The sequence below is a fragment of the Gekko japonicus genome, unplaced genomic scaffold (genome assembly GCF_001447785.1).
Source record: "Gekko japonicus isolate JY-2015 unplaced genomic scaffold, Gekko_japonicus_V1.1 scaffold187, whole genome shotgun sequence".
NCBI lineage: Eukaryota > Metazoa > Chordata > Lepidosauria > Squamata > Gekkonidae > Gekko > Gekko japonicus.
Window position 1 is genome coordinate 1224478 of NW_015174849.1, and position 22984 is coordinate 1247461.

The window sequence follows — 22984 nt, forward strand, 5'->3', positions numbered from 1 at the left end:
CCATTAAAGTCAATGGAGTTTCAATAAGTTGTAGATAAAGCCTGCTACATTAGGTATAAGTGTCCATGTGCAAGCACACTCCTTCAAATATACCAAAACAGTATTTCTTCAACCATTACATCTCAGAAGAGAGAGGGTGGAGGTGAGGGTTTAGATGCCAGGGAAGGGCCAATTAGAATCAAGACAGAAACAGAAATGGAAATTACCAGTCCACACATATAGTTAGAGGGTGAGCAGTAAATTAATTTATATTTTATGTTTTATTGTAAACTGTATGTCAGTCTTATGTAAGCTGCACTGAACTGGCCTTGGCTGGGAAAGCGGGGTAGAAATGTAATAAATAAATAAAATTCTTCAACGTGGTCTCTGTGCTTCACACCCATGTGATCTAGTGCGCACGCGCTGGATCTATCAGTGCTGTAGCAAGCTCTTTTTTCCCATTTTTTTTTTTAATTTTCAAACATATACCATCAAGCGCTTGTAACCTAATTTAAATACAGAATCAACCACAGTTCTTCTTTACAAACAATACTACTAAGTAATATACATATTTAACCTTTGGTTAAAATTTTCATTCAGTTATACAGTTTTGACCAAGTCTCTTCGAACTCTTGCCCTTCTTTATTTTTTAAGATAAATGTCAATCTGTTCATTTCTACTACATTTAACAATTTATCAATTTTTAACATTTAATTTTATGTTCTTTCAATCAATACCTCCTGGCAGGCCCTGGCCCAAGGGATGCCCAACTTGTAGGGTTGCCAAGTCTTACCTGCTGCTGGAGCGGGGGGCTCCCAGCTTGTTCCTGGAGCAAGCGCGTGCCGCAACCCCGTCACCCGGAAGTGACACGACCACGCCGGGCACGCTGGGGGTGGGGCCACGACCATCCGAGGGAAAACCATAGAGTTTTCCCTCCAAATTTCGGGGGGATGTTTAAATCCCCCTGAAAGTGCCAGAGCGTTCCGTGCACATGCGCACGGAACGCTCTGCGACCGAGGCTGCAGCCGCTGCCACTTGGAAGGGAAGCGGCGAGCCGGGAGGGGGGGCAGACTGGCGAGGGCTGAGCGGCTCGGCTCGGAGCCGGGGGGGAAGCCACCACCACCGCTGCCACCCCCGGGCGGGCGGCCGGGGAACAGCGAGGCCCGGGCGGCTGCAGCCTCCCGGGCCTCGGTTTGGAGTCGGGCGCGGGGGGGGGAGAGGCAGAGGGGTGGAGGACACGGGGAAACAGCGGGATGGGGGTACTTACTTCCTCCTGCTGCTTCCTCTGCCTCCGTCCCGCGAGTATCGTGGGTCCACCCCTTGTAGCATCTAATTTCCAATATCTCGCATACAATATTCTAGCCGAAGTCACACATATTATTATTTTATCAGTTTTTACAAATGACTCTGGGACTAGATTCAGCAAGAATACTTCTGGTTTAAAAGGTATCGGGGTTAATATTATATCTTGAATACTTTTTTGAATCATTTTCCAGAAGGATTGTGCTTTAATACAGGACCACCACATATGATAATAAGATCCAATATGTTGTTTACACTTCCAGCAGGTGTTTGTCAATAACCAATTAAATTTAGCTAGCTTCACTGTATATAAGTACCATCTGTTTATCACTTTATATATATTCTCTTTAAAGGTCATAGATCTGGTAATTCTAATATTGGCTTTCCAAATCTTAAACCAGTCCTCCCAGTCGATTTCGTATTCTAGATCCTTAATCCATAATTTCATTACCATTCTATCTGTAGCAAGCTCTTTTAACGGATTTTCGCGCCCAGTCCCTTGGGCATGCGCAGGAACCCAAACACGCATGCCCAGAGGGGTGGGCGCGGACATCCCACCAGTTCCTTTCTTACCGCCATGTTAAGTAGACCTCTTCTTCGTCGGTCCAATCGATTCACTGTTAGCTTTCGCCTCACAGCTCTTAGGAATTATTTCCAAATTTTCTTTTAATTAATTTTTGGTTGTTTCTTCTTCTTAAACAGTTTTTTAAAAAAAAAATTTTTTTTGCTTTCTACTGAGGGGGAATTTACCTCAGGCCTTCGGGCTACCCCTCCCCCAAACATTCCCTCTTCTTCTTTTCTTGGATGGAGAAGAAGTGGGGATTTTTTAATAGGTGCAAGGTTTGCGGTAGCAAACTTGCTCCACCCGAACGTCATACCCTCTGCATTTTTTGCCTCGGAGAGTCTCACCAGCCAGAGTCCTGTCATCACTGTGCGCGTTTCTCCAACCAAATGAGAAAAAAACGCGCTGTGTGCCTTAAAGTGGCGCTGCTTGAATCGGCCCTTGCTCCTGCCTCATCGATGGAGGAGAGACCGTCTACATCGACAGCTCTGGCATCGAGACCTGCCTCCAATGTCGACCGCCCGACACCGAAGCTCTCGACATCGAAGGCACAATCGTCCGCTTCCACACCAGTCAAAAAGAAGGCTAAGGCAAGTAAAGATCACAAGTCCGCTAAGAAGGGCACCTCCAAGCCCCTGAAGGTGGCGAAGAAGGGGAAGGAAGCGGTGTCTGCACTGGGTGATGCCCCTAAAGTGTCTCCCGCTCCAACGGCAGTATCGATATCGGAGGCCCAAGTCCCTCCACCGATACCGACCATCCATGTTTTGGACTCCCCTGTCCACCAAACGGAGCATCCTTACTCCGACATCGAAACAGTAGAGCTCCTAAGTCATCAAATGGATGCAGAGCCGTCTCCGTCTCCTTCCCCGTTGTCGACATCGACGGTATCGGAAGCTCCCGACATTGATCCACATCAGAACCAATATACTTCATGCGACACGCAGCGTCACCCTCCACGTCTGCATGATCAATCTGTTGATATCGACAACCGAGACTACAGGGACGGCTCTCACAGACGGGGTGCTGCTTTGTCTCCCAGACGTCCGCGGTCCAGAAGTCGCTCCCCAAGAGTCTTCCTGCCCCCACCACCACCAATGTCGTGGGATCAATGACAGTTGAGGTACCTATACGGGGCTTATCCACCATCCATGCCCTGGTTGACTCCGGCGGGCTATTCCAATTGGGATCGCTACTCGTCCCACTCTGTTTATAGGTCAAGATCGCCCCACAAGTCGAAACCTTCAGCATCTCTGCCGCGTCCTCCTATAGTCGATCCTTCCCACCATACTCTGGAACCAAGTCGTCCTGTCAACCCTCTGGTCAATCTAACCCCGGTCATCCCTGTCATCCAAACAACTTGTCAACAGGACACTTCGGTCCAAATACCACAAGACTCCTCTGACTTCATTGAAGAGGACTCAGATACGGAGGCTTCTGAAGCTCATACCTCTCCTGACTATACATCTCCAAACCAGGATGTCGCTGAGGACTTACCCGTATCCCCATCCGACAACCTTACATCCTACACAGATCTAGTCAAAAGAATGACCCGCTCTTTAGGCCTCTCTGTCGTCCAGCAGCATCCACAGGCAACTGATGCAGTTTATGATATAGTTCAGTTAGATACCTCTTCCACCTTGGCATTGCCCATGTCTTCCGTCCTTCTGCAGGCAGCGAAGGCACCATGGCTAAAACCTTCGTCTGCTCCTATGTCCACAAGGCGACTGGACCATATGTACAGGATACAAGAGGCAGATGCCGAATTCCTATTCTCACACCCTCAGCCAAACTCTATAGTAATTACATCTTCCTCCAAATCCAAGAGGATGCATTCCGCACCTTCTGACAAGGAAGGAAAGAAATTAGATGCCTTCAGCAGGCGCTTTTACTCCACGGGAGCATTGGGAGTCAAGGCAACTAATTACCTGGCCTGTATGAACAGGTATCAATACACTCTCTGGGAAAGGTTCTCAGAACTACTCAGCCACCTCCCAGACGATAAACTTCAAGCAGCCAGAGTCATACAAAAAGAAGGCATGGTGTTGGCAAAACAGCAGCTCAACACTACCAAACATGTCCTCGAGGCGTCTTCTAGAACGATGGCCTCTGCAATAGCTCTCAGAAGACATTCCTGGCTCCGCAACACTAACCTCCCTATAGATACTAGATCTTATGTGGAAGATCTCCCTTTCGATGGCCTGGGGCTTTTCAACGCTACCACTGATTCTACTCTACAGGAGTTAGATAAAAGCATAAAAGCTTCTCGAGCTCTAGGAGTCTCATCCTCTGCAAAACAACAATACCGTCCTCGCACCTGGTCGAGGTCCTGGCAGAGGTGTACACCAACTCATCAGTCTCCAGACACACGATGGAGACCACGAGCGTCTTCGGGAGGCCAAAAACCCAGTTTTCAGAAACCAAAATTCGGTTCAGGGCAGCAAGCTTCCCGCACCAAACAGTCAAAACCCTCCAAGCAGGGTTTTTGACTTCCCTGTCACTGAGTCAGCTCCTACCCGTCTGTTTGCCTTTCTTCATGCCTGGCGTCTCATCACCTCGGACGAGTGGGTGCTCTCCATCTTAACCTGAGGCTACAAAATTCAGTTCCACCAGAACCCCAATACTCCAGTCGTCATCTCCACGCCCCCTTCCCCACCTCTCCTCGAGGAGGTGTCCATCCTTCTGCAGAAGGGAGCCATTGAACAGGTACCACCACACCTCCAAGGGACAGGATTTTATTCCCGATACTTCACAGTCCCGAAGAGAGACGGAGGCGTTCGACCCATATTAGATCTAAGGGAACTGAACCGTTTTGTGACCTACCACCACTTCCGCATAGTGTCCCTACAACAGATCATGCCATTGCTCCGGAGACACATCTGGATGGCCACCCTGATCTCCAAGACGCATATTTCCACCTTACTATCCACACCTTCCACCGCCAATACCTACGCTTTGCGATTGGTCAACAGCACTACCAGTATACGGCCCTTCCATTTGGCCTATCCAGCGCCCCAAGGGTCTTCACAAAGACTATGATTGTGGTTGCAGCTTTCCTCCATCTCCGGGGAATTTCCATCTACCCGTTTATAGACGATTGGCTTCTGGTAGCGCAAACCCTGGCTTTACCAGACAACCAGGGCCTACGAGTCAATCAACAAAAGTCTCACTTGTATCCGGTCCAGAGAATACAATACATCGGCGCAATACTGGATTCAGCGACATGCATGGTTTACCTGCCACACAACAGGGCAGCAGATATAATTTCCCTAGCCACCGTTGTCCGTACCCAACCCTCCGTCACTGCCTTCCTAATTCAGAGGCTGTTAGGCCTCATGGCTGCAACTACGTCAGTTCTCGTTTTCGCCAGACTCAAAATCCATCCTTTACAACTCTGGTTCATCCACAACTACAACCGGGTTAGAACGGGTTAGAACGGGTTAGAACGGATAAAAGGAAGTACTTCTTCACCCAAAGAGTGATTAACACATGGAATTCACTGCCACAGGAAGTGGTGGGTGCTACAAGCATGGACAGCTTCAAAAGGGAATTAGATAAGCATATGGAGCAGAGGTCCATCAGTGGCTATTAGCCACAAGGTATAGCTAGGGGCTCTGGGGCAAGTGATGCTCTGTCTTCTTGGTGCTTGGGGGGGGTCAACAGTGGGAGGGCTTCTAATGTCCTGGCCCCACTGGTGGACCTCCTGATGGCACTGGTATTTCTGGCCACTGTGTGACACAGAGTGTTGGACTGGATGGGCCTTTGGCCTGATCCAACATTGGCGTCTCTTATGTTCTCTTAACCAGTCGGAAAACGTGCGCAATGTCATCCTATCCCCTCTTCCCAGCATACAGGACTCTTTACTTTGGTGGACTGTCCCTTCAAATATCCTTCAGGGAGCGCCCCTCCACCCTCCGTCACCCGAGATCACCATTACAACGGATGCTTCCCTGACGGGATGGGGTGCACACTCCATGGGCCTCTCTGTTGGAGACAAGTGGAACACACAGACGAGGGAGCAACACATAAACTTTCTAGAACTCCTCGCTATACAACACGCTGTCACCAGTTTCCTCCCTTTAATCAAGGGAAAATGTGTCACGGTCCTCACGGACAATACCATTGCACTTTCCTATGTCAACAGACAAAGAGGCACTGTTTCCCTACGACTCTGCACCCTCGCCATTCAGCTGTGGGAGTTTTGCATCGGCAACAACATATTCCTTGTAACCACTCACATTCCAGGATGCATGAACGTGCAGGCAGACCATCTAAGTCGAGCAGGACTCAGCCTTCACGAGTGGGGAATGAACCCAACATACCTCCTCCCACTCTTCCACAAGTGGGGAGTTCCCCAAGTCGATGTCTTTGCAAACAGAAACAACAAAAAGTATCCTCTGTTCTGCAGTCGAGGAGGCAAGGACCCACAATCTCAAGGGTAATCTCCTTTACCCTTGGTCCTCGGGACTTCTTTACCTGTTCCCCACCACCACCTCTGCTTCTTAGAGTGGTCCCTAAAATTCTCAAAGATGCCGCGGACTGTATCTTAATAACCCTATGGTGGCCGAGACAACCTTGGTTTTCAACGGTCCTGGAGTTATCACAGTTATCATCAGTTCCCTCCGGCTCAGGACCTCCTCCTTCTCTCCAACTCCCCCATCCTACATCACGACATACCGCAATTTCCAAACCGGCTTCTCCTCCCGCGTAGTGAACATCCTCTTGAATTCCAGGAAGCCTACTACGCGGAGGTCTTACAATTATAAATGGTGAAGGTTCTGTTCTTCCCTTGGTGATGACGCCCCTTGAGCCACCTCAGTGGGTCTCGAAAGAGTTTTCCAATTCCTCCTCTCCTTGGCTGATTCGGGACTTTCCCATTCATCATTAAGAGTTTATTTGGCCGCTCTCTTGGCCTACCATGTTCCAGTTGACGGATGCACTTTGTTTTCACATCCGATTTCCAAACGATTTTTAAAGGGTTTGTTACACCTCTATCCTCCTGTTAAAACTCCAGTCGCTCCCTGGGACCTTCCTCTAGTTCTACGCCAGCTCACGTGGAAGCCCTTTGAGCCCCTTGCTACATGTGACCTGAAACTCCTCGCATTGAAAACGGCCTTTTTAATTGCTATCACATCGGCAAGGCGAGTTGGAGAAATATTGGCTTTCCGACACGATACACCTTACCTGTCGTTTCTGCCAGATGGAGTCCGCCTCATCCCAGACACCTCCTTCCTGCCGAAGGTGGTGTCAGAGTTCCACCTGCAGGCAGAGGTTTTCCTCCCTGACTTCTTCCCAAATCCAACATCAGCGGAGGACAGATTATTACACACCTTGGACGTGAAGCGGGCTCTCCTGTTCTATCTCAATAGAACACACCCAACTAGGCGGGACTCACAACTTTTCATCTCGTACACTTCGGCACGTCTGGGCACTCGCATCACGGCCCAGCGCCTGTCAAAGTGGATTGGGGGTCTCATCCGTCTGTGTTACCAGATCGCCAAACAGCCATTGCCTGGCCCTATCAGGGCTCATTCTACCAGGGCTGTCGCGACTTCCACTGCCTTCCTCCAGGGAGTGCCGCTGACGGACATTTGCAAAGCCACTACGTGGGCCACGCCTAACACCTTCATTAGGCACTATGCCCTAGACGTCCTTACGAACACCAATACCAACATGGGATGTCACATTCTGTCTTCGGCTATGCAGTGAAAGACCTGCCAGCACTCTCCTCCAGGTAGGCTACTGCTTGCTAATCTCCCATGGGTGTGAAGCACAGAGACCACGACGAAGATAAGCAGGTTGCTTACCAGTAACTGGTGATCTTCGAGTGGTCATCTGTGCATTCCCACCACCCGGCCTCCTTCCCCTTCAGCTTCTACATTTTTAATAGGGGTTGATTTGTGGCAGTTTGAAGGAACTGGCGGGATGTCTGTGCCCACCCCTCTGGGCATGCGCGGTGGGGTTCCTGCGCATGCCCGAGGGACTGGGCGTGAAAATCTGTTAAAAGAGCTTGCTACAGCACCAATCGATCCAGTGTGTGTGCACTAGATCCCATGGGTGTGAATGCACAGATGACCACTCGAAGATCACCAGTTACTGGTAACCAACCTGCTTTTTCATACAGCATAACGAAGATTTTTAACAAATTCAAGGATCAAACAGGGATCCTGTTACGGACTGGTAATTTCCATTTCTGTTTCTGCACAAATATAGTTATTGAATTTGTTTATTATGTGGAGCTGCAGTGGCTCAAGTGGTTAAGACGCTGAACTGCAGGCTGTGGAAGGTCAGTAGTTCAGCAGTTCAAGACCCGGGTGCCGCAAGAAGGGGTGAGCTCCCGTCTCTAGTTCCAGCTCCTGCCAACCTAGCAGTTCGAAAGCAAGAAATTGCAAGTAGATAAATAGGTACCACTTTGGTGGGAAGGTAACAGCGTTCCGTGCGCCTTGGTGTTTAGTCATGCCGGCCACATGACCACGGAAACGTCTTCGGACAGCGCTGGCTCTTCGGCTTTGAAACGGAGATGAGCACCGCAACCCTAGAGTCGGATTCGACTGGCTTTCGAGCAAGGGAACCTTTACCTTTACCTAGCATGGGCATATAAAAGAGGCTGTAGAATTCCACTCCCCTGGATACCTATGAATGTGTGAACCATTTCAGAAGTGTTCTAAAAATACTTTTTGTTTATTATGGCTTTGTTTTGGTGGCATACCTTGCAATGTAAATACATTCACAGAAATTAATGATATGTAAATAGTTTAGGCAACCTGACAGTCCCATACAAACATATGTTAGTAATTTTACCACACCCTATGACATGAAAGAAAAATATAAACAGCTCTCTATTTTATATGAGCTTTCCTGTCTGGTCACCTGCAGGCAATAGTAACTCCCCACAGGCAATTAGGTGAGAGTTTACTTAGAAGTTTATTGCTGGCTGAATTAAAAATTTTAACTGGGTATGCAGTTGTAATATACATTTTATTTAGCCTGAATTTACTGAATATTCTATACATTCTAACATTTATTTTAATACAACTTGAGATGTCAAGCCAAAGAAAAGCAAAGATAAGAAATGTGTCCTGTTGAAATAAATGGGATGTAAATATGTAACTTTAGCAAGCTCATGCCTTCAATTTTCTTCAGAGTAGTCCAGAAAATCACAGTCTTCTAAATGAATGCTTTGACCACACATTTACCATTGGCAGCATAAAATCTTGAGCTATCATATGAGAATGTTTCAGGGGTTCAAAAAGAATCAGCCACTAAAATCATAAGGGTGTTATCTTAAAAGTCATTTCTTGTAAGAAGGGTCATTTGAAATCTGTGCAATCTGTTCCAGCTATAAGCGTCTTCAGAATAATATCTGCATATCTTGATCAGGAAATTTTAATTCCATTCTACTATTCATTCAGAATGGTAGAAAAGGAACGAGTTTAGTGCTTTGCGCAACTAACATTCCATATTGTATGCATAATTTGCTTTCTGTCAACACATGAGATCAAAGCTTTTGACTTAGCTGTTATCTGTATGGTAGATTCTTTGCTAGTTCCTTTGCAATTCTTCTTTCTTTGTTCTGGTTGTCATGCTAGGTCTGCCACAGATTTTAGTAGTGGAAGTGATGTTGGTATTTTTTTGCAATTTACTATTTACTGGTCCCTTAAGAAAACAACTTCTCTGTAGTGCTGTGTGTCCTGAGAAATCAAAAGTATGAAAAGCTTTTTGACATTTCAAATGAAGTAACAAAATGGATTGTGTTGACATCAATGTAATATTCAGTGTTATTTTTTTAAAAAAAAAATCAGATCTCTTCAAGCCCATCACAACCAGATGTCCCTTCAGATGCAAAAGAAAGTGAGGATTCTACACTATTTTCATTTTCTGAGGTATGACTATTGTGAATTTCTGAAAAATTGTAGAAGAAATACAGAGAGATGTGACTGAGCAGACTTCACACCAAAATTTTCAAACGTTGCAATACTGATGCTGTAACAGACTAAGTGCATAGCATACTGAGTTTAAGTGTCTGAAGTATATAATCAATAGTCCATATGGAAAATGTGTTTTTATTATGTACCTTGCTTAGGAGCAGTTGTGGTGTGAAAGTGCACATTTCCTTCATGAAGGAAATGGAACTTCCCAGTGACAGGTGATTTTAGCCTTTGGACTCTACAGTTTAAGGCCTCCCTCTGCCCAGTGCTGGAACCAGACAATAATTGACTAAAGTTGAATTTACAGCACTTATGCTGACTGAGTTTGGAAACAGTGGAGGACCCAAAAGAAATCTGAGCACCACAGTGAGAAATGTTGATATTTACTGTCTGTAAACATAAACAACAGGTTCTCCTTAATTAAAGGGTAAAGTGTGCATTTAAGGTGCATTAATCTAGAATTCTGTTTTTAAATTTTTCTTTTATGGCTGAATGATCACAGCCATCTCTCTGCTTCTGAAATTGGGGGTAGGGGCTCCAAACCATGAGAGTGTACACAAAGTCTTCACACAAATTTGCTGCCACAAGATGGAGCAATAGCCACTAGAGTAGAAAGATCGCTTTATTGTAAGGATTAGGCAGATTCACAGAGGATGGTTGTGTCAGTGGTCATTAGCCACAGTAGCTGAATGGAAACGCTGTGTTTGGAGGCAGCTCCCAGTGCCAGATGCAAAAGAGAGCAAAGCAGGGGAGATACATAAACCAAGCATATTAGGCGCGAAGGTGGACAATAAGGGGGAAAATGGTATTCATTAATGTACTGCAGAAAGTGGGGTTTCCCATCATGGGGAATATGAGTAATTAAATGTTGAATCAAACAAATGTAATGCTGATGCTCATAAAGTTAACTTTTTAATAAGCCGTAACCTATTTAATTATGCAGATGGGGGGGAACAAAGCAGCTTTTCAGTTTTAATTTTTCTAAGTCTACAGATAGTCTCATACAGTTAGTTTCTAACAAGACACTGAAGAAGACTGAAAATACAACTGATGAAATTGTTCCTTTCCCAAAAAACTTATCCCGAAACGTTAAGTATAAAGCCTCAAAAATTTCTGCATGAGCCCTGACCTGGAGAGCCTAGGCAAAACTGATCTTGTCAGATCTCAGAAGCTAAGTAGGGCCGGCCTTGGCAAGTATTTGGATGAGAGACCACCAAAGAATTCCAGGGCCAGAAGGCAGAGGCACACTATCAAGCCGCTTCTCTGAATGTCCTCCATGCCGCAGAGGTTGCCATGACTTCCAGGCACAGGTGCATGCGTGCACGCACACACACACACAATGTAAAAAAAAAACCCAAAAAATTTCCACATGAAATAAACAAAAGAAGAGAAAAATGAAAGGATATAGAGAAATGGCAAGTAGAGGCACTAAAATCCATAGTCTGAATGCTGCTGCTTATTATTTAAAATATGAGACAGAGGACCTCTCCTGTAGATAACAGAGATGGCTTGATACCCTGGCCTGACATCCTGGAGGGCAGCTGTCAGTCTGAATAAAAAGGGGTATAGAAATATGTCTGCCCTCTTAGAACTGGTGATTTAAAAACTGAACTTGATAACTAGAACTTTAGCTGCAAGAAACTTCTACCATGTCTACTCTGTTTCATCTTGCTGCATACTCCTTATGTACATTTTGTACCAATTCTCCCTCTTGTAATCCTTTCCTCTCCCCTACTGTATTATTCTTTATTTTCTCCAGAACCTGGTTTTTTACACAGTTTAAATGTAGCATGTGAGCAATCTAGCTATTTAGTCCTCTTTCACTTAAAGTAGTGCCATTTTTGTTTTGGTGTAGTGGTTAAGTGCGCAGACTCTAATCTGGGAGAACCGGGTTTGATTCCCCACTCCTCCACTTGCACCCGGCTGGATGATCTTGGGCAAGCCGTAGTTCTGATAAGAGCTGTCCTTGAAAAAGAGCAGTTTCTGTCAAGAGCTCTCTCAGCCCCACCTACCTCACAGGGTGTCTGTTGTGGGGAGGGGAAAGGAAAGGAGTTTATAAGCCGCTCTGAGACACCTTTGGGTAGTGAAGGGTGGGGTATAAATCCAATCTCGTCTTCTCTTCTCTCGCTTCTTTTATCCTTGTAACAGTTTACCCAGCATCAGATGAGAGGAGGAGGCATAAGGAGGCAAATTCAGCTGGCTGATTGCCAGATATTGGTTTTACACAAGTATAATCCAATATTGAAGCTTTTGAAACAAAAAAGTCTATAGTTCTCGACATTCAGATTCTCCTATTGTTTTATGTTTGTGTGAAAACCTTTTTACTTATATAAAGTTCCTTATTTTGAAGTAATCGTCATAATATTCATAACAAAAGAAAGATAAAAAGCAACACCATTTAATTTCAAAATTTCCTAGCCCCATAAATGGAAAAAATCATAGCAACTAATTGAAACAGAGCCCTGGCACTCTCAAGCTGCATTGTGAACTCTTAAGCAGAACACGTCTGTACACGCTCGGGCGTTACTCAGCCTCTGGTTGTTGTAGAAAAGACCTACCACAAAAAAATTTAAAAGCCCACTGGAACCATAAGTCTCTATTAGATCTCCTTGAGAATTGATTACCTGAGCCAAAAGTATTTGGTGGTTCAGCTTCCTTACTTGAAGGCATGTAGATGCGCCATTTCCTGAGGGTCAGGGATGAGAGTGAACCCTCCATAACATTGACTGGAATGCCTCTGGTTTTGAAACTTAGTCTCGGACCCTTCCAAGTGAATTCTCCAAGAGTCAGTTCCCATTATGCAGCTGTCTGAAGACAGCAGCTTCTTTATAGGGGCTCTTGCAGGATGAAGCAGCAGGGGGAAGTGTCAACACAGGTACAAAAACTCAGCCTTCAGAGCCTGGCCTTTCCAGTCTTCAAATCCCATTATATTCAAACAAATCACATTACTTCCCCACCCTTCTTCCTTTGTCTGTTCCTCATTTTTCTTCATTCACAAACATTTTCTTTCTACAGAGACACATTTTTAATCTTATCATTATCTGTCCTTCCACTTTCCCGCATTTTAAATCCTTTTTATACCTATCTTTTTTCTCTCTCCAATAGCCTTCTTTGGAAATAGGCCTTAATTTGAAGTGTAGTTATCCTATTGCAAGAGCTCTGCTCTGGAAGAATAATGTAGTAATAAGAATGACTGTAAGGATATGCAAGATGTTTTTCCTTTGACCACTGATTAAAGTTACTCCGTGATATTCATTGAAGGAAGGGCTCAAATGTCAGAAGAGCTGACTTCTAAGTAGAGTTGGGCCTTGCCACCTGTCAAACAATTCCTAGGAAGAAGCAGTGAATTAGTGGTGGAGAAGAGCATATTAGAACAGAGTCCTCCCTCTCATTAGAACATTAAAGTCTCTGTCTAGCTCTCCTTTCAGATTTTGCACACAAAAAAAGAAAGAAGAAAGAAATTAGATGCTTAGTATCAAATAGCCGCACCTGCACATTGCACTCTAAGGTGCACTCATTTTGTTTAATGCAGTAACTAGAATTCCTCCTATAGCCACCTATAGATTTCTTGAGTAAAAAATACCTATTTTTGATTGCCTTTTGATTGAGAGCCAGTTTGGTGTAGTAGTTAGGAGCACGGACTCTAATCTGGGAAAACCAGGTTTGATTCCTCACTCCTCCTCTTGCAGCTGCTGGATGACCTTGGGCAAGCCACAATTCTATCAGAGCTGTCCTTAAAAGGGCAGTTCTTGAAAGAGCTCTCTCAGCCCCACCTACCTCACAAGGGTGTCTGTTGTGGGGAGGGGAAGGGAAAGGAGTTTGTAAATTACTCTTCAGACTCCGAATGAAGGGTGTGGTATAAATCCATTCTCTTCTTCTTCTTTTTATAAAGGTTATATCCTGTGGATTAGGAAGGACTTTTTTTTAAATTTTATTTTATTTTCTACAGAAATCCTACAAAACTACACACTAACTAAAATTACAGCTATACAACAACCATATATGATAATAATTAATATCTTAAGTCAAAGCTTTTCTCTTATTCAAGTTAAGAATAAAAATTTTATTCTATTGTTTTGATATGCAGAAAATTGAAATTATTGACAATGCAAGATTAAATAATGTAATCTAACATTTCTTCTAAAGTTTAAGATATTTTCTGCCTTTCCTTCCTCTCTTCTTCCTTTTATCGTATCGGGGTGGTTTGGGTGCTGCCGCTCCCAATTCTGATTCAGATTGTACTTCTGAGCTGCCACCTGCAGATGTTTAGTGGTTTTCCAAGCCATGCGGACTGTCCAGTTCTCCTTCTTCTTCCTCTGAGTTCTTTGGTGTAGTGGTTAAGTGCGCGGACTCTAATCTGGGAGAACCGAGTTTGATTCCCCACTCCTCCACTTGCACCTGGCTAGATGACCTTGGGCAAGCCATAGCTCTGATAAGAGCTGTTCTTGACAAAGAGCAGTTTCTGTCAGAGCTCTCTCAGCCCCACCTACCACAGGGTGTCTGTTGTGGGGAAGGGAAAGGAAAGGAGTTTGAAAGCTGCTCTGAGACATCTAGTGAAGGGCAGGGTATAAATCCAATCTCCTCTCCTCCTTTGTATCTTCTTTAGGTTCCTGGTACCTTTTCAAAAACTGCTTCACTTTGGTAAAAGAGTCAATCTTTTCTTTTTTGCCTTTGTAGTTGAACATCAAGCCTTCAGGTAGTATCCATCGGTAGGTAGTGGAATTTTCCTGTAGATAGGTGGTTAAGCTCTTGTATTGTTTTCTCTTCTTCCTTATCTCAAATGGAATGTCTTTTAGTATTCTGATGTTTTCTTCTTTGATTTTCAGTGTAGTCCCAGATGTTGCTTTCAATATTGCATCTCTCATAGATCTCATAGAGAATCTGACGTATATTTCACCAGGCAGGGTTTTGTTCTTAATCAATTCCGAATATGTCCGGTAGATCATATCCATTTCGCTTTGTAATACTTCTGCCTTAATGCCTGTCACTAGTGCAAGCGCTTCACTAAGGATTTTTTTCAGATTCTCAGATTTGTCTTCTGGTACACTTTGAAATCTCAACACGTATGAAGATTTTTCCATTTGTAGCTGCAAAAGTTGAGTTTTATCTGAAGATCTTTCTTTTTCCACAACTTCCAGTCTTTGATCAATTGCTTTAGTCTTCTTTTCAACTTCTTTTGTTGGATTCTTTTAGCTGTTTTTGTGAAGACTCCAAGGTCTTGCTGATGTCATCTGAGCCACCAGAGGTCGCAATGCAGTATCCAGCATGGCTGCAAAGTCAAAGTTCACTTCTGGTTTAGAAACCGGACGTGTTTAGCTGGCAGTTCCTTGTTGAAGTTTCGCTTTCGCCGCTATCTTTTCAGCCCAATAAGACATTGTTTATGTTTTGTAAAAGTTCGCTTAAGTCTTTAGAAGTTTATTTGCTCTAATGCCTTAACAGTCTGGCATTGTACTGATGAAATTCACCCATCTGCTCAAACGCCGCCATTTCTGCCCCCTCTAATGCTTTTAAATCTTTGCCATTTTCAAGCCCACCCCCTCTGCTTTTTCTTGGGGGCACCTGGGCTGGCATCTTACTCACACTCCGCTTCATCAGGTAAGAGAAAGTCTTTTTGCTTTTGCCAGGTGAGTTGTTTGCTGGTCTGGTATGCTTGTCTTATGGCCCAGAATGGTTCCACAGCAGCGGGTACTTATAAGGGCAGGGGAGAGCCTCGATCCTTTGGCCTCGGCCTTGGGAGAGGCACCCCCAGCACCCCAGGCTGAGAGCCCCCTACAAGGGCTCCGAGGGGAGTCCAGAACCATCCAGACTCCTCCTGCCACTGGGTCACAGGCCGCTCTCTCCAGAGCTTTGGAGGAGCGCGCCTGCCATCAACGCGCCAAAACCGGAAGCCGATTAGGAAGGACTTTTTATTATTTCAGTTTACAACACAAAAACGAAACTAGAAAATACAACAGTCATCTAAACAATACATAAAACATAGATAGGCCAGTACATATAGCCATCTCCAATGATCAACTACCAGGAAATTCACAAATACCTCCCCCTCCACACCCCCAGTGACCGCTGTTCCACACCCAGAAGATAACAAAAAACCTCCAGGATCCCTGGCCAAACCGGCCTGGGGAAAAATTGCTTTCTGATCCCAAAGTGGCAATCAGCATTTCCCTGGGCGTGTAAGAAAGGACCACAAGAACTAAGCACTGAGGCAACCCTTCCTGCCCTCCTTCTCATGATTTGCCTAAGTTCACAGTATCCGCATTACTGTCAGATGGCCATCTAGCCTCTGTTTGAAAATCTCTTAAGAAGGAGAGCCCACCACCTCCCGAGGAAGCCTGCTCCACTGAGGAACCCTCTGTCAGGAAGTTCTTCCTGATGTTTAGTCAAAAACTCTTCTGATTTAATTTCAACCCATTGATTCTGGTCCAACTTTCTGGGGCAATAGAAAACAAATCTGTACCATCCTCTATATGACAGCCCTTCAAGTACTTGAAGATGGTAATCATATCACCACTCAGTGATCTCCTCTCCAGGCTAAACTTACCCAGCTCCTTCAACATTTCCTCATAAGACTTGGTCTCCAAGCCCCTCATCATCTTCGTCACTCTCCTCCGGACATGTTCCAGCTTAATCCCCCCAAAAGACAACCAACGTAATTACAGAATAAAAATATAATCATAGTAGATAAATGAAATGGCTTGAGTGAAACACAGATTTCCCAGTCCCAATTTGCTGAAGTGGGATGTGGTAGAGAATGAGAACAAAAAAAAAACCCCTACACTGGTAGGAGAGAGTTGGTTGTTAGGAAAGAGGTGCTTTATCTAGAGATGTAAAATTTCCGGAAATTTTGAAGCTCGGAAAAAAACCCGGGTTTTTTCCGGTTTTTTTATTCATCATGTTAAAATAAAATGTTCCATAATCAATTTTTTTTCTTTTCTTTTCTTTTTTCAATTTTTCCAATTTTTTGGAAAAAAACCAAAAAGGCTTCAGGAAAAAAACGGGAAAAAAACGGTTTTTTTCTGAATTTTTCCGGTTTTTTTCCGGGCCTTCACATCTCTAGCTTTATCCTGTCAATGTGGTACAATACCTATGTTTTCTGCCTTATGTTCAAGTCTACAATAAGCCTGATATCTTTGCAGGGTTGTCAGAATAACCTGGAAGTGGAACTGACAAGAGAAAACTGGCAAGTGCAAACTGGGTTAAGCATCCTCCCTCACAAACCAATTCTCCCTTACATATGCCAGTGCTGCATTTGCCATGGTACACACAATTGCCATGGTAAATAGTTTCAGTTGGGTAGATATGTTGGGCTACAGTAGAAGAGCAGGATTCAGGTCCAGTAGCACCTTAAAGGCCAATAAGATTTCCAGAGTATAAGCTTCTGAGAGTTAAAACACCCTTCAAAAGCATCTTTGACTTTCAGAAGCTTATTCCCTGGAAATCTTGTTGGTCTTTAAGGTGCAACCGAATGTATAGTGTAGCTTCTTAGGTCCTTTTTGGAGGGCTGGCATAGGAAGTGATCACATTATGCTCACATGGAGCTTATTATTGGAGAAGCATTCAGACCATGCAGCCAAAGTAAGATGTGAATCAGCCCAGTCTTATGGTCTGTAATGAAGTATAGAGCAATAATGCTCAAAAATTGAGTTGAGGTGACAACTGTTCAGTAGGTGCCTTGAGTATGTGGTTTCATTAGAGTGGAATCTGTGGCAGTGTTGTACTAGCATAACCTCCTGGTTTATTTACACAGATTCACCAAGGAACATGAAAAACTGCATTAGTGCCTTGTTACACAGAAGACCACAAGACTTTGCTGTTATCTTGTCCTTACAGCCCATTAAATTAATGGGTGTGACACAAAAATGAGATGTGCAGGCAGCTAAAGCTTCTTCTGCTGTCTCTGCAACAGCAGTGTCTAATAATGAAAAGTGCTCTTTAGAATAATTCATAGACAACTGAGCCCCTTTAAGGGTACTTTATATTTTACCAAGATATTGCTATTCAGAACAACTGGTTAAAAAAAAAAAGAGTATGTGTGTTCTAAAGAGCCACTATATATAGTCCAGCTAAGGGAATAGCAACTAATGGAAAAGATGAAACTGTCTTAGCATTTCATTTCCCTTTTGTTTTACTACAATGTGGGGATTCCGCTAACAGAAGAGGTGAAGATACAGGGCTAGATTGTAGGAGCCCCAAGTCTACACAAAGGATTAAAGACAATCAAAAATCCTTCCTAATCTGGAGTATTAAGACCCTACTTCTATGCCCATGGTTCCTAAAGTCTATTTTTGGGCCTCCTTAGTGACTATGACACACTTGAACATTTTCCAAGTAAAGCTACAGTTTTGTTCCTCTTAGAAACTGGTTATTATTGAATCTGCTGTTTTTATTTGACCTGGTTTGGACAGCCAAGGCTAGTCTGATGTCATCAGATCTCAGAAGCTAAGCAGGTTCAGCCATGATTAGTACTTCGATGGGAGACCGCCAAGGAATTCCAGGTTTGCTATGCAGAGGCAGGCAATGGCAAACCACCTCTGAATATCTCTTGCCTTAAAAACCCTATAGGGTTGCCATGTCAGCTGCAACTTTTCACAAGAAAAGAAAAGCAAGTCTTGCACGTCACTTTATGCATTGGTCTGTTGCATGATCCCCCGCTCCCGTTAAAAAAATTTATAGAGCCTTTGGATCAGTTTTGCTGATTATGCCAGTGGCATACAGTTGACTCAAGCACACACACAAGCACATTTTATGTAAGGTTTGAAAGGAGGGAGGCATGTGTGCCTGACCAAATTTTAGGGAAAAAAATGTTTCTCTTCTACTGTTTCTTTTACCTGCCCTAAGAAAAATACACATGCCAGCAGCTTTGTTTGCTTGTTAATGAATCTTGAGGAGGCAGAAACAGAATTTCTCAAGTTTAAGGAGAATCACAATGAGGGAGCATAAGAAACTCCACTCTAGGCCATAAAAACAGCAGCACTGAGACTGTAGTTTGTAATTCACGTTTCAAGAGGGGAATTAACAGCATATATCAGTTACAGCATGAAACAAACAGATGTTTTATTAGTAAATTCATGTTATCAACAATCCTTTGAGTACTTGTAAAGAACTATTACTTTACCAGCATTTATCCCTGTGGCTTATAGACAGTATCCCAGAACTACTTACTTACCATTTATTTATTTATTTATTTATACATTCCACTTTACTATCAGGACCCCAAGGCCCATAACAAAAAATTTAACGTCTTGTTTTTTTGTTGTTATTGTTCAGTCACACAGTTGAGTCTGACTCTTTGCGACCCCATGGACCACATCATGCCAGGTCTTTAGACCTTTCCACATTGATTTGTCCCTCAGAAATGTCATATGCATCTAGCATGTAAGAACATAAGAGACGCCAATGTTGGATCAGGCCAAAGGCCCATCCAGTCCAACACTCTGTGTCACACAGTGGCCAGAAATACCAGTGCCATCAGGAGGTCCAGCAGTGGGGCCAGGACATTAGAAGCCCTCCCACTGTTGACCCCCCCCCAAGCACCAAGAAGACAGAGCATCACTTGCCCCAGAGCCCCTAGCTATACCTTGTGGCTAATAGCCACTGATGGACCTCTGCTCCATATGCTTATCTAATTCCCTTTTGAAGCCGTCCATGCTTGTAGCACCCACCACTTCCTGTGGCAGTGAATTCCATGTGTTAATCACTCTTTGGGTGAAGAAGTACTTCCTTTTATCCGTTCTAACCCGACCGCTCTGCAGTTTCATGGAGTGCCCACGAGTTCTTGTATTGTGAGAAAGGGAGAAAAGTACCTCTTTCTTTACCTGCTCTTTCCCATGCATAATCTTATAAACCTCGATCATGTCACCCCTCAGTCGTCTTTTCTCCAAGCTAAAGAGCCCTAAGCGCTTTAACCTTTCCTCATAGGGAAAGTGTTCCAACCCTTTTATCATTCGAGTTGCCCTTTTCTGCACTTTTTCCAAAGCTATAATATCCTTTTTAAGGTGTGGTGCCCAGAACTGCACACAGTATTCCAAATGAGGTCTCACCATTGATTTATATAGGGGCATTATTATATTGGCTGATCTGTTTTCAATACCCTTCCTAATAATCCCCAGCATAGCATTGGCCTTCTTTATTGCAGTCACACACTGTCTCGACATTTTCAGTGAGTTATCCACTACAACTCCAAGATCTCTCTCTTGCTCAGTCTCTGCCAGTTCAGACCCCATCAATGTGTATTTATATTTAGGATTTTTGGCTCCAATGTGCATCACCTTGCACTTGGCCACATTGAACCCCATTTGCCATGTTGACGCCCACTCGCCCATCCTTGACAGATCCCCTTGGAGTGCCTCACAATCCTCACTGGTTTTCACCACCCTGAACAACTTTGTATCATCCGCAAATTTAGCCACTTCACTGCTTACTCCCATCTCCAAATCATTAATGAACAAGTTAAAAAGCAGTGGACCAAGTACTGATCCCTGCGGTACCCCACTGCTTACCACCCTCCACTGAGAAAATTGCCCACCTACACTCACTCTCTGTTTTCTATGAACTAGCCAGTTTTTGATCCATAAAAGGACTTGTCCTTCTATCCCATGATTTTTGAGCTTACTTAGGAGCCTTTGATGAGGAACTTTATCAAAAGCTTTCTGGAAGTCAAGGTAAATAATATCTATTGGATCCCCCTTGTCCACATGTTTGTTCACCCCCTCAAAGAACATTAACAGGTTAGTGAGACAAGATCTTCCCTTACAGAAACCGTGCTGAGTCTGCCTCAATAGGTTTTGTTCATCTATGTGCCTACTAATTCTTTCCTTAATAATGGTTTCCACCAATTTACCCGGTATCGACGTCAGACTAACTGGCCTGTAATTTCCCGGATCTAGGCATTATCTGGTATTGCAGGCTTGGTTTGGTGTATGCTTTCACCTTGCCAAGGGTGTCAGTTTGGCCTAATCAGACTAGCTGTTGCCCTATTTAAATGAGAGTGCTTTATAGAGTATGTCCCACACTTCTCTTAAGCTCTTCCTTGTGGCAAGTCATAGTGGTGGCACTATGGCCTTGTGGCATAGTGGTAAAAGAGACTGGAACCAAGGACACTCAGGTTCAAATCCCCATTCTGCCATGAACCTATCTCAGCCTCATATTATTGTGAAGGTAAAAGGACAGAGGTAGGAAGCACGACTCTGAATTCCTTGGAAGAAGTATGGGTTGAAAACCTAACTAAATGAGCAATAATTGGTGAAGCTATCTTTCAGGGAAGATTGTCCACAGTATTACCCGTTTGCTGATAAGGAGTCCTAATACGTTTCCAAGGAAATGTAGGTTCCTTGGAACTCAGCATGAAACCCCATGTTCCAGAGTATCAGGCATAGCATGCACACACAAGGAAAGTAGATCCTGGTGGTCAGCCATGTTGATCTGAAGCAGTAGAACAAATGTAGAGTCCAGTGGCGCCTTTAAGACCAATAAAGTTTTATTCAAAAACTTCATACAAGGAAAGTGCATCAATGTAGGGCTACTTCTTCCAGTAGTCTGGAAGTACATACATGCTGATAACCAACTATGTACTTGCTGGTGAAACTAGAATTCTGTCACTAAAAAAATTAGAATATTTCTTTTGGAACGTAAAAAGCCATTCTCTACTGTTCGGAAAGACAAAGGTTTTTTTAAAAAAATGTGAGAAGCAAAGCTGTACTTTCTATCAAAGCAGAATGCAATAATTTTCTTTAGATTAGGGAATTTAGAGAGAGCTACTTGAGTGCTAAAAAATATCTTCTGCTTATTCACCAGGGATATCCTCTTCTGTCAGGCCAAGCACTTACAGCAGCACTCAGCACAATGACTCAAATCTTTCTTTACCAGAGAAGAAGTGGTTTTATTCTGGAGATGGCAAGGAGCTACTACACATCACAGTGCCTATAGGATCTTAAATCTTCTTCCTATTGCTCCCAGTGCTTCTTTTATTAGTACAGACTTTACCGTCCCCTCAAGACATCTTTGGCAAATTTAGTGTGCCAAAAATATCCCCCTCCCTTTTGGTTGTATATTGTCTGTGCTACTCTTTGTAGTTTCTCCATCGAAGAAAGTGTTGCTGTACTTTGCAAGGGCTAAGCTGTCAATAGCAGACTGCAGTGAAAGCTGTGCAGTGCCTGTAAACATGCAAAAAAATCCAGTAGCGGAACAGTCTTGTGCGATAATGCACATTGCACCAGGGCCCAAGATGCCTGGGGATTCTTGGCAGCCATCCCAGATAGCTTTTTTGTTCAGTCTGGGTGTTCTTCATATGTTCCCTTTCTCTTTATTCATTTCACAGCAGGATAGAATAATATTGAGTCTTTGTGAAAGGAATGATACCATCAAGTGTACGTGTCATTTATGAAGGGACAGGCTTTAGCCCTGGCATAAAAGTCTCCTGTCAATCACACACAGTTCTTCACTGTAGTCCTAGTGTGTTTATCACCTTTTTGTTTGCCCAATGGCTATGGTTTTCAAAACTAAAGATGTGGCTAATAGAGAAGTTGGAATCTCAGGATCTACAGTGAAATACCAGGATATTTAATCACAGTGAAAACCATAAGTTACATTGATAATGACAAATTAAAATGTTTTGAAAGGCAACTTCCTTCCTGCTTATCTGCCTCTCCACACTTAAAATACTTGCCTTTCTAGACATTTTAGTTTATCAGCATCTCCCTAACTTTGCTTGAAATTTAGATCTTTTTCCATTATTTTACAGTTGATGAATCCTGAACCAGTAAAGCACTGTAGGAAGTCAGCACTCTTCCAGTTGGCAGAGGTAAGGTCTCCTTTTTGTCTCAAACCTGAGTGCTTTATTAGTAGCATTTTGCAATTAGTAAGGACTGCACAAAGTTGGTACCAGAAGTGTCTTATCAACAAGGTATTGGAGAAATTACTGATGTTGCCGATAAGCACAGAACCATTCCAAAGATTAATCAGTTGCAACATATTTTTTGTATATAAATTAACATGTAGGTAAAAAATTTCAGGAAGGGGGGCGGGAAACCTAACCCCCAGACCAAAAGACAGCAAGTAAAAGGGGAGGGGAAATGTTGCAGACCATGGTATTATTTTTTTAAGGACCCAATCTATCATTTATGACAGTCTTAACCTGGCATACAGGAAATATTGCAGCCAACATTAGATTAAATAAATTGTAGATGCAGTCCAGAGAAAGTTAGATGCGAATGAGAAA

General features: G+C 43.7%; 1 protein-coding gene across 1 annotated transcript in view; it reads left to right on the plus strand.

The window, feature by feature from the left end:
• BBX (bobby sox homolog (Drosophila)) overlaps positions 1 to 22984 on the plus strand; it is a 72194-nt gene that overhangs the window by 23474 nt on the left and 25736 nt on the right. The window contains exons 6-7 of the mRNA XM_015424530.1: positions 9643 to 9723; positions 22508 to 22567. Of these exons, the coding sequence (XP_015280016.1) occupies positions 9643 to 9723; positions 22508 to 22567 (141 nt within the window). The remainder of the gene's footprint in view (positions 1 to 9642; positions 9724 to 22507; positions 22568 to 22984) is intronic.